Genomic DNA, 12,244 nt, shown 5'->3' on the forward strand with positions numbered 1-12,244 from the left:
TATAGGATTTGCTTTGCTTTACTGCTCTGCATTGGATTGGACCCATTACACTGGTTACGGTTTAATTTTCCGTTTGTTGTGCTGCTAATTCAGGACCTAGATGTGAAAAGCATCTCATAATAAGTTGCAAAAAGGAGGTTACTGACTAACATCTCTATTGACTTTGTCCAACATAAGCACATTGCTAGCATGCTGGCTACAGGAGTCATTAAGTTGTTTTTGATCGTTGAAATGAACACTGTCCTGGATAGCATATGGTCCCACTTACTACAGTGTTAAGAAGACTCTTAAGATGACCACTCTACCATGTAGAACATCTGTTTAAAAGGGTTAACTATATTTATATATGCAGAATAATTTGTCTATTTATCCTGAGCAAGCTCTATTTATAACAGTAGAGATCATGAAAGACTTTTCATAATATTCCCGTATCCCCTTATCCTCTCTCCATCCATCCCTCCAACACAAAGATGGTAAATAACACTCAACCAGTGGAAACACCATAACTAAATCCCATTTACCTACAAACACATATAACACATAAACAGACACACAATCACATACACTTGCACATAACCCCCACGAACAACATGAACTAACTACCCCAAACAAAGAAAAATGGTGGTAATTGAATAGACTGTTGTATTGTTGAACACTGAACGTTGCTAGGATAACTCCCAGAAAGTCACGCTATATCTACTATACTTAATTCCACATTGCCAATTTGCCACCATACTGTAACTGGCATTATCAAGGCCCTGCTAACCAATCACAGATCCCTACATCATTAATCTGTCCCACCCAAAAGTTATGTGGTCCCCAACATGTTTAGCTAAACATGCTGAGAAAACAGTGTCAAGCCAGTTTTCTTGGTCTTTCAGGCCTCAACCTGACCTCCGCTGTTCCTCTTAACTGTATTCATGCAGCACGTTCTGGAGTGAACAATGTGAGCTTTGTTTCATGTTTCAGCACCAGAAGGTACACTCGAGAGATTGTATTCACTGGTAACAGTGACTCTAATAATAGCAGGATATTTCAGGATGTTTTTTTGGGAATAAGTGAGAGCTGTAATTTCCTGGAGAAATGATTGGCTGATATTTGCTGTTCTCTTGAATGATGGGGCTCCATCCACTCTTTAGCCCTTTTCTCTGCAGTAGAGACAGATACTCCAACAAAAGCAAGATAAACTCTTTTTAATCCTCTCGACTGTCCTGGTGGAAAAGTGTTCAGGTATCATCATTGCACTACAGTGTTTTCAGGAATGTCAGCACAGGCCATTTATTTAAACACTGTTGTCTAATGTTGACCTAACTGAACTGGACATTTGCAAAATTAGGAGAAGGTTAGTTTGATAAGCAAATTAGTGGTATGGCTTGAATATAAAAAAAATGTTTCTACCTTCCTGTTCTCCCTGTCTTTCCTGCTGCTAATTCTAGTACTCGAGACTGCCATTAGGCTAAATGCACCAGCCAGTTTATTTAGAAACACTTTGCGAGGTGGATGGGATGTTTCAGATCCAAAGTGGAATAGTAATACATCATAGAAGTTGTTATAACCCACAGTGGACAGCGCGGAGGTTGGTGATTCCAATTAATATTTTCATTGAAAAAAGCCAAACCTTTATAAGTTGTGAGATGTTATAATGCGAGTTAGACTAAACACTGGCCAGCATACTCATTGCAAGGCATCAATGATTATCAGTTTGAGTTTGAGTGAGGCCTGATAGTTGGTATCAGATGGATGGAACGTTATATTTTTGAAGTTATGCAGGCATTTAACATACCTGGATTATTAACACAGTGTCAAGTGTGTACGAGGAATACACCATAGAAGGCAGTACCACCCACAGTAGTAGACAAACAGCAGTGCAGTGGGTGGTCATGATCATGAACATCAGCATCTGGCTGGAATTGTCATCAATTGGAAATCACATCTAAAAAAAGCAAATACATATTCCCCAGGTCAGTGCAGCATTAATTTAGCTTGAATGGGCAAGGACAAAATCACAGGATACAATACTAGTTCCTGTTCCATGACATTTAGCTGGAAGAGATTAGAAAACTATATCTGAATGCTGCATCCATTAGAACGACCAAAATCTAGTGAAGGAGCAATGAAGTGTTCAGGCTCAAACGCTAAAAGAGTATTTAATCAATCATTCAATCAAATGCTATTCAGAAGCATTTGGCTTCCTGAAGATACAACTGAAGGCAGGAAGTAGCAGGAAATGAAAATCAAAGGCCTTGCAGAGCATGAATAACTACAGCAGCTGATGAACTGTGCAGATAGAATATACAGAATAAGGCTGTCAGCCAAGGCTAAAGACGTGAAAATGATGTGACTGCTATATTTGACTGTTAATTTATTCTGATAAAAAATATTTCTATTTCTGCATTGAATGTTGCTTATATTTTATATGGACAATTGTAGCCAGATATTGAAGATCAACACCTTCTATGGCATATTCCTATTCAACTTTGGATGTGGAATCAGGCAAAACATTAAACATAGAAAATACAGAATACAGAACCCCCAGTGAGCGTGGTCAAGTGTGTACCAGGAATAAACTATCTCTGATCATTTACATTGCCTTGCCATGAGCATGCTGGCCAGTGTCAAACTTCACTCACAAGATAACACCTCACAAATTATACAGGTGTAGGCATTCCCAAGCCATCCAATGAGTTGACTTTGGCATGTTATTGTATGTACCTTGTGTAATGTATACTCTTTAATGATCTAATTAGCATTGCATGCTAAACACTGTTGGTGTTTATTTGTTGAAAACAACCATGATAATGAGCTTCAAGCAGTAATTCTGTGGTGGAAGTGGTTTAACTGAATTTGCACGTCCTGGAAACATCAGAATAAGTCTCATTGCATGTGATGTTTTTTTTCCCCTCCCTAGTGGTTTCTTAGGTACATATCTGCATATTGATGCAAATCATTTCCTCTGAATTGTCTATATTGAATGTGTTTGCTACCACAAGTAGTTCCTCCTGTTCAACAGACAGGTATAATTGATGACACAAGCAGTTTAGTAAAGTAGTGTACCTACTAACACATACAAACAGCAACAACAAGATATTAGTATGATATTTTATTGTATATCTGGTGTATATGGCAGTATAGTAACAGTGTGGATCTGGGCTGAGATGATCAGACTAGATGCTGTATAGATGCAAATGAGAGTAAAAGACAGCATATGTGTTATAACGTTCATAATCTGTTATATATGTGTGGTAACACTTTATTTGGATGATATTTTAGTATTAGCAACAACATGGTGGGATGATACATATACTGACATGTTATACTGATATTATTCAATTAACACACTATCATACATAAACGCTCAAAAGTTTCAGACACTGCATTTACATTGCGCATCGAGTCTGGGGGATGCAATGGAAAGCTGACATGAACTTTAAAACTGTATAAATGTATTTGTCTCAACACGATACAACTATATAATCAGAAGAGCAGGTGTTTGCCCGATATATCTCCTTAGTACAATGTATGAAGCTATCGTTCCATATTCAAACATCCCAGTAAGGCATGGAGGAAAAATGATTGTCATTTAATTCCTGACTCAGATCAACATAGTACAGCGTGGAGAAAAGTGGCAGAGAATTATCTGGTCTATGGTGGGTTTTGAAAATATTAATATATCATTTAATTAAGTTTATAAGTTTTACTATTAACTGTTTTCCATTTAAACACATTTCTACACACATTTGATTTAATTGGACGACACAGGGAACACTGTTGTTAACGCCCTCATGCTGCCAGCTGAAATGGGGGCAGGGGGCTTGTGGTTGTGCGTCCTTTTCTGATGGCGCAATGGAGCAGTATAAATGCAGTGTCAGTCTTTTTTCACTGCTGAAACAAAGACTTGTGCAAACATTAGGCTGAGCTGAAGACATTGCCATGTGGGTCAGCCAGACCTCTTCCTGTACCAGTTTTCTCCAGTTTCAAAAGAATATTGAAGCTGAAGGAAACAGTACTGACCACATTCTGATGAAAGTCTAAATGTGCAGTGTTGTGTAAATGCTGAGGTAGAGAGTGCAATAACACAATCTGTCCAACATAGCTTTACTAGAGACAAAGACATTATAAGTTGACTTTTTTTCAGGATATTCACTGAAGCTGAAGAATATAAATGACAAACATGAATGACAAAAAATGGGGGAGTTCTTAAACTTTTGACCAGGAGTTTATTTATAAAATCTGACTAAAAATAAAAGTTTGCTTTTTTTATGCAGGCAGAACAATGGGATAGTAAACAAAATGATTGTGGTTCAAACACACATCACAAAATGAACCACTGTCTGACACCAATATTTGCATTGGTATTAATTAAATTAAAGTGTACCGTGCTTTTAACTATCAATACAGTATTACAAAACATAATATTGTGATACTTAGATTTATCAATACTAAATTTAACTAAATATAAAGGTTGGCTGCCCAAGACTCTGGGAATCTATGTGTGTGTTTGTGTAAAGATGGGTTAAATAAGGAGACTGCATTCCATCTTTCCACAAGTATGGGAAATATGGCTGTCTTGATTCAAGGGAGTGCTGAGCGATATGGCCTTAAATCAATATAATGATTAAACATTTTACTTCGCCTATGAATATAATGAATCACTACTTTACTGAACAACCGGCACGTCACAGAAAGGGTTAGATTCCGTAGAGAATAATTTAAATTCAGTATATAGTATATACTGTATATGTTACAGTTAAAAGAAATTTAATTGAATGTTGGTTGAATGTTTGGTGAGCATCTATGAGGCATCTATGATCCGTAATTGACCATCCAGATAAAGTGCTACACTTGTTTTTGTTTTTTTTTACTGTAGACACAGTTATATCTGTCTTAACATGCGTTGGAATAGTGAAGTGATGTACAATCAATCTTACATACAAAGGCTTTTCTGACTATCTCTCTTCTAGATCTCTACTGGATAACAGCAGAGTCTTATAGATTGTAATCTTTGAAAACTAACTGGAATGTCCAATGATATCCCACACAAGGTCTGGCAATGTGATTGGCCATAGCATTTTGAGATGTTGAGGTGGCAGCTGTATGTGGATGAGCATTGTCCTGCTGAAACAATTGATCTTGGCAATGACCACAGTGCCTACACAGATTCACGACATACTGTCATTCTGAATCAATCTTGCTCATTCCTGTCCGTTGATTCCTTCTGAGGTTTTCTGGCAATGAGTTTAAATGCTATTTTAAATGCTAAACATAACACAGCGCATAGAAAACAAATCTACAGTGCAATTAAAAAGTCACAAAGCTCAGAAAATTGAGAATGAAAATACATCGCAAGCTCCAGGTAGAAGCCCTTTCCTTCAAGATGTCCCACTTGTCTCTCCACAGATTCTTCTGTTTGATTTTCAAGCTGCACCAAGAACACAAAAGGAGCCCCCTTTTTTTTGGCGAATAGATAATAGCTTGGATTGCACAGGATGCAGCCTGCCCTGTGCTGTGGTACAATGGTAATCTTGGGCATTGTCAATCTGTGATATGCATTGTGGTTAAGGTATTGACCTCCTCCACACAGCTCTTCTCCATCTTTGTCTTCTCCTCGTCTCCAGAGCTCTTGTTCCTGGCCCGCTCTCCATTCTGGACGGCTTTAATCGTCAGCTTTGTGAAGATGGAGTTGTCTGTGGAAGTTAAACGCCTGCTTCTGACAGAGGCCTGGTCTGAGTGGGTGCCTTCAAGAAGCCTGGCCATGAAGCTGAAGCCGGCGTCGCGGATGTAGGAGCTGCCAGCAAACACGTAGAGGACTGGGTTCACGCTGCTGCTCAGGAAGGCAAACGCAGTTACGTTGGGGCGAGCGGACAACCCCGCTTGTTTAAGAGAGCAAACATCCATCCAAGCCCCGATGACCTGGACAAGGACAGAAGAAGAAGGGAGAGAAGAGGGTTGCTGTAGTTACCATACACTGATTAACTGCATCAGGTACAGTATACCAGATCTGTATTAGTATAGAGTTTATAACATACACAATATGTACATATTTGTTTTGGTTGAAACTGAATAAATTTGTCACTTTTTTGTTTTACCAATAGTTAAGTTAAATAGCCTAAATGTTTTCAGTCAGTTACAAAATACTATTTAAGAATATTTATTGAACTCTTAACATTTTTAATATCCCAGAAGACAAACCAATAAAGCACAATACATTTACACCAGCAGTGCTAATCATCAGGAATTTGTTTCAGCAGTGCTAATCCATTCACACATTTAGCTACCTTAACAGTGCAAGTGTAATCATTAATTAACCTCAGGAGTGTTATTCTATACATAAATGTACTAATAATGTTATTCTATACAAAAAAGGCAGTGCAACTTAGACATACATTTACTATTCTATTCACAAATGTAGCTACCTAAACATGGACGTTTAGTCATACATTTTACATTACATTACATAGCATTTAGCTGACATTTTTATCCAAAGTGAATGGTGAACATTAGCAAAAGAGGTTCAGGGCAAAAATGAATTTACCTCAGTAATGCTGTTCTAATAATACATTTACGTCAGCAGTACAAATTAGACAAACATTTACTATTCTTTTTACAAATTTAGCAATTTAGACTAATTTAGACGAATACTGTTCTATTCACACATTTAGCTACCATAACAGTTTAAGTTTAGTAGGAAGCCTTAGTGGAAAGCCTTTCCTGAAAGTGGATACAGTAGGATCCTTTAAAAGCAGAATAAACTCTTTTATTTAATACCCTTATGTTATGTTGCACAGCTCTTACCTCGAGTATGTTGATCAGATGGTAGGGTATCCAGAAGATGGAGAAGGCGCTGATGATGAGGAGGATGAGGAGGCTGCCCTTCACACGGCCGCGAAACATGGCGCTGCGTAGTCGGCAGATTACCGAGGAGTAGCAAGACACGATGAAGGTGAATGGCACCACAAAGCCCATGAGCGTTTCAAACAGGTATTGGAAGACTGTATGTACATAGTTGGAATGGAGCGGCATACAAAGAGTCACGTTTGTATTCTTCAGTTTTCTGTTACTGGAGGAAAGGATCAGAAAGAGACAAATTGGTTCACAGTTAACAAATTTTGTTTAGTAGAATGTTTTCTGAGTGATATTGGTAACATCCCCAGGTAACGTGCTTACACCATGTTTGACAGATGATGTGTTGTGCTTTGGATAATGAACCATAGGACTGTCATGATAACTACTATATGTTGTCCCAGCAATAACTGCAATAAATACAATAGATAAAAAGATAATTTGTTCCACTTATATCATGATTATATAGTACCATACATAATGCAATTACCTCCTCTGATACATATGAAACCAGCCACTGTCTCTTTTCAAGCTGCTATTGACGTAGCAGTAATGGGTAGCCAGCACACTCAGAGGAAAGTGCAGCGACCCAGCTCTGATTCATCAGCAATCAAATGCCTGTGCTGACCGACATCACCTGGGAATGATGTGGGAAGAGAGAGTACCATCTACCCACCCAGAGAGAGCAAGGCCAATTGAGCTCTCTCAGACTCCTGCTGCTGATGGCGAATAGCTTGAACTGGGTTTTGGATCATAGTGGCAGGGCCTAAGTCTGCTGGACCACTCAAAGTCAGCTAGGATTGTGAGTCTTAGTAGTAGTAGCACAAATGATGCATAGAAATTGGACACAAACAAATAAAGAGACAGAAAGCATAGAAAGAAGTCTATACTTGTACGTACCTGCGGTAGAACAGCATAGGCAAAGCCAATAAAAAGGCCATGATCCAGATGCCCAGCATGGCCATGTAGATGGTCCTTTTGTTCCTCATTTTCTGAGACAGAAACGGCCTGCTTACAGCCAGCCAGCGGTCCAGGCTCATCAGGCAGATGAGGTAGATGGACACATACATGTTGACGCAGCACAGGTAGTGCACTGTCTTGCACATGACATCTCCGAACTCCCAATTCAACACGGCCAGCAGGCGCAGAAACAAGGGGGCACTAAGGAGCACAAACGCATCGGCCACCGCCAAGTTCAGCACCAGGAGGCAAGTGACGGAGCGCTGCTTGACCCGGCAGAGCACTGACCACGCCACGAAGAGGTTGCCTGGAAAACCCAGCACAAAGGCTAGCACTAGTATGACTATCCCGATGTAACGGGAACTCTTATGTGCCAAGACCAAATGACATGGGTCGGGGTTTGTGATGTTTGTGCCCATGACTTGGGAGGCCATTTGGATTGCTTCTCAGGGAGGGTCTGATCTGTTATTTCTAAAGAAAAAGAAAAGAAAGGATTATGAGCAAAATGTGTTAGTTGAGTTTTATTGTAGGTGAAAACATTCTGCTTTGGGGCTGTTTTTCTGCTAAGTGTAAAGGAGGACTTCACCACATTGAGGGGCTGATGATCTGGGTCATGTACCATAGAATCTTGAATGAGCCCCTCCTGGCCTTAGCCAGAACACTGAACTTTCTGTTAAAATAAACCTACTATAAAATAATAGACTGTTTATGTCTTTGTAAAGGTTAAACTTACAAAATCAGCAAGGGATCAAATAATTATGTTGCTTATTGGATGAATGAAGGGTTTCTACAAATCCTTATAACATAAGTCTTATAACATGTTAACCAAGATTTTGGAAGGATGAGGCCTAAAGACAGGGTTAAAAAGTGTCAGTATTATATAATGAACTTGGATAAATACATTTGGAATAGTTTTCTGACCAAGATGAGAGTTTTACTATACAAAAGTACCAACTACAGCACAGAGACATACCAAAAGTCATGGAATAGCTGTATGTAAATTGGTCATGAAGTGTTACCTCAGGGAATGGCTTGGAAACATCCTCATCATCATATCTTGTGAGTGAGGTTAAACACTGGCCAGCATATTAATGGCAAGGTGGAGTGAATTAAAATAATGTACACTTTTTGATTCCTGAAAGTTGGTGCTAGACTAATGGAACATCCACATTAGTGTGTGTGCTGGCAATACATCATAAAAGGCATTACAACCCACAATGGACAGTGCAGTGGGTGGTAATGATTGTGAGCGGTGGTGTCTGGCTAGATTTGCCCATTCGAAAAGACAGAAATCACAGCCACAGTCAATGCAAGACTCCCCATACAAATATCCCATAGGTCAGTGCAGTGTTCTTTAGCTTCCATGGGACATAGTAATAGTACTACTTCCTAGTACTTCCTAGTACTTCCTGTCCAATGACTTGTGGCATATCAGTATAGTTTCCATTTGACTAATTACTGGAGATGTGTGGAAATGGATATTGACAATTGTGCGTCAGGTTGTGATGCAATACTGAACTCTACATCCAATTCAGTGTTACACAATAGCTTTTGACTCATCCTAGCATGATGCATCAAAGACAGGATACCTCTTACAAAGATTTAAACAATCTCTAATTTTAATGGTAGGTTAATTTAAACAGAAAAAGACAGAATATCAACAAAATATTAATTAAAGGTTATAAATTAAGTTGTATTTGATTAAGTGACAACTGCTTGTGCGATAATTCTAAAATGGAAGAAAAACTAAATAGTCAACTGCCCTCATTCTGGAGGTCCATGCAAGAGGTCCCTCACTTTGTGGGGTAAGAATGATTCTGTGAAAGGTGAATTATGGGTGTCTGCCCAGAATTACACAGTTGGCACTTGTTAATGATCTCAAGGGAACTGGGAGACTAGTCACCAAGAAAAAACATTAGTTACAAACTTTGCTTTCCTTTGAGATCCTGCTGTCCCTCTGCTAAAGAAGGCTCATGTACAGACCCGTCTGAAGTTTGCCAATGAACATCTATATGGGCATCGTCTCAACTCACAGTGTTTGGAGGCAGAGAAATGCTGGATATGACCCCAAGAACACTATCCCTACTGTCAAACATGGAGGGGAAATCATTCTGTTTTGGAAATGTTCCTCTGCTAAGTCTACAGGAAGACTTGACCACATTGAGGGGCTGATGAAATGAGGTCATGTACCACAAAATCTTGATTGAGCCCCTCCTGGCCTCAGCCAGAACACTGAACGTTTAACTATCTGTTAAAATAAACCTAATATAAAAATTATAGACCGTTCATGCCTTTGAAAAGGCCAAACACACAAAATTAGCAGGGGATCAAATATTCATGTTGCGCAATATATTTATGTGTGGTTCCTTTACATTTTTAAAAACTATTATAAAGTATTATAAATCTAGATTTGGAGGGATGAGGCCTAAAGACAGGGTTAAAAAGGGTCAGTATAGTATAATAAACTTGGATAAATAAATTTGGAATAGTTTTCTGACCACAATAAGAGTCAATTACAGTGAGATGGGTTCCCTGAAAGCATCTTATCCATTGATGTATCTAAAAAGGTTAAGTGAGCGTGATACTCTATCTCTCTCTATGCCAATTATTATGATCTTATGATTAAGATGGTGTTCTGGAACTCATATATAATATGTCATCTTCAAAGCACGTTTCTGACATTAATATTGTTACTATCATACAGACTGATTCAAAACGTGTCACCAAATTGCAACTTCACAGTAAAAGAAAAACTCTTTCTTATCCTTCAAAAGAAGTCTGTGTAGTTTTATTTTTATTCTGAAGTCATTTCAATGCATTTAGATCCATTCATTACAAAATTCTGCATCAATGTATATAACGACTGCCAGATTCACACCATGTCAAAAAAGACATTTGAATTTTTTTTTAGAAGTTTTTATTTTGTTGGCAGGAAAGTGACAATATTAACATAACTAAAGGCAAGAGGATGCAGTTCTAAAACACATAGATACTGTTTATTTGGTTTAGGATATTGAGTTTGTTCCTATTCATTTATCAATATCATTCAGATTCTTTTAATTATGGAAAAGATATTGCAAAGTTAGTCAGGTGTGACTTTCAGGTAGTCATTTAAAAGAATGAAAACAATTATGATGCTGTAAAAGGTTTACAGATGAATGAAGAGTGAGAAGTATATGTTTACAGAATTTCTCATATATTTAAACTGTCTAAGCTTTACAGTTATTCAAAGTGCAACCAATGCAGTATACTGCATTGTTCCTAATATCCTCAAACAAATTATTCATTGTTCAATTAAATACATAAAAAAATCAGCATTATCTTATTTAAATAACTTGCCTGGACATGGCTTACTGGACATGACTCTTACGCTAAACACTGCTTTAACATTCTGCCCATCATTACACAAACAGTGAACTGCCTGAAGCATCAAGCAGCGATTGTTAAGCAGCAATGTGTCAATGGGTCTGTCGTGTTTTTCACCAATCAAAGCTGATAGATCAGATAAGAAGAGCGACTGTGGTTTTGTATATCACGACATCGTTTGTTTATCATGTATAGAGTTTACGCATTTTAAAAATATCAACTTTATGGAAGAATATGTATGTCTAATATTTATGAATATTTATATTTATATCCTTTATTGTGACAATTTTTGCATATGTAAATGCACATTTCTCTATTTCTTGTATTAATTGTCTTGTGTACTGATTGTCTGTGCATCTTGTTGTCATGTCTTGTTCATTGTCCTTGCACTGTTGTATCTGTCCTACCTGTACTACACTGGAGACTTAGCCTAAAAGTTTATTGTTGTACTGCACAACCCTGTATCAGTGTAATGACAACAAAAAATTAATTGAAATAAATTTAATCTATGTATCTATCTATCTACACAGGTACACAGAAGCAAATATGTGCACATAAAGCATATAAAGACAGAGAACACTTACCTGTCCAGATGAAGGTTGCCTTGTGGAACGAAGCTGGACTTGTTCTGGATGTTCAACAGCTGTGTGGGCGTGTCTTTCTGGCGTTTCACTTTTTCGAAGCCTGCCCTCTCTTCCTCTGTTAAGGTGGCCGGGGAACATTAAGTGTAAGTACATCCTTAATCTTACAACACACAGGAAAAGAGAAAGAAAGAACGACAGAGCAGTGAGCACATCAGCCAGTGGGGTAACTGTAACAGTTGCAGTGTTCTTCTAGTGTTATTCTAATGCTGATACCTCTATTTTTCTCTTTTTCTTTAAATTCCATTTTTTTTATTTCTATCTTTTATAACCTCAAACTCACCCTGTGACAGCCTACACATACTGTATATTAATAAACCCCAGCTCTGTGCTGCAGTGTTGCTGCTTTGTGTGCCAGCACACAATATTTGCATTTCCTTTCCATCACATTGCAAACGCAGCTTCTTATGAAATCCTGCTTACATGCTGCCACAATC

The 12,244-nt window shown here is 38.2% G+C and overlaps 1 protein-coding gene across 2 annotated transcripts; it reads right to left on the reverse strand.

Moving 5' to 3' along the window:
* Nucleotides 1–3,085: 3,085 nt before the first annotated feature.
* ltb4r (leukotriene B4 receptor) lies at nucleotides 3,086–11,839 on the reverse strand. Of its 2 annotated transcripts, none has more exons than XM_007230156.4 (4): nucleotides 11,751–11,839; nucleotides 7,741–8,271; nucleotides 6,793–7,051; nucleotides 3,086–5,910 (listed from the first exon to the last, which is right to left on the reverse strand). In XM_007230156.4, exons 2-4 carry the CDS (start codon nucleotides 8,232–8,234, stop codon nucleotides 5,533–5,535), a joined length of 1,131 nt encoding a protein of 376 aa, XP_007230218.2. In that variant the 5' UTR covers nucleotides 8,235–8,271; nucleotides 11,751–11,839; the 3' UTR covers nucleotides 3,086–5,532. The 2 variants fall into 2 exon arrangements, with proteins under 2 accessions (XP_007230218.2, XP_007230217.2); XM_007230155.4 differs by having other exon boundaries at nucleotides 6,793–7,057.
* Nucleotides 11,840–12,244: the final 405 nt, after the last annotated feature.

Source organism: Astyanax mexicanus, chromosome 25, assembly GCF_023375975.1.
Source record: "Astyanax mexicanus isolate ESR-SI-001 chromosome 25, AstMex3_surface, whole genome shotgun sequence".
Taxonomy (NCBI): Eukaryota; Metazoa; Chordata; class Actinopteri; order Characiformes; family Acestrorhamphidae; genus Astyanax; species Astyanax mexicanus.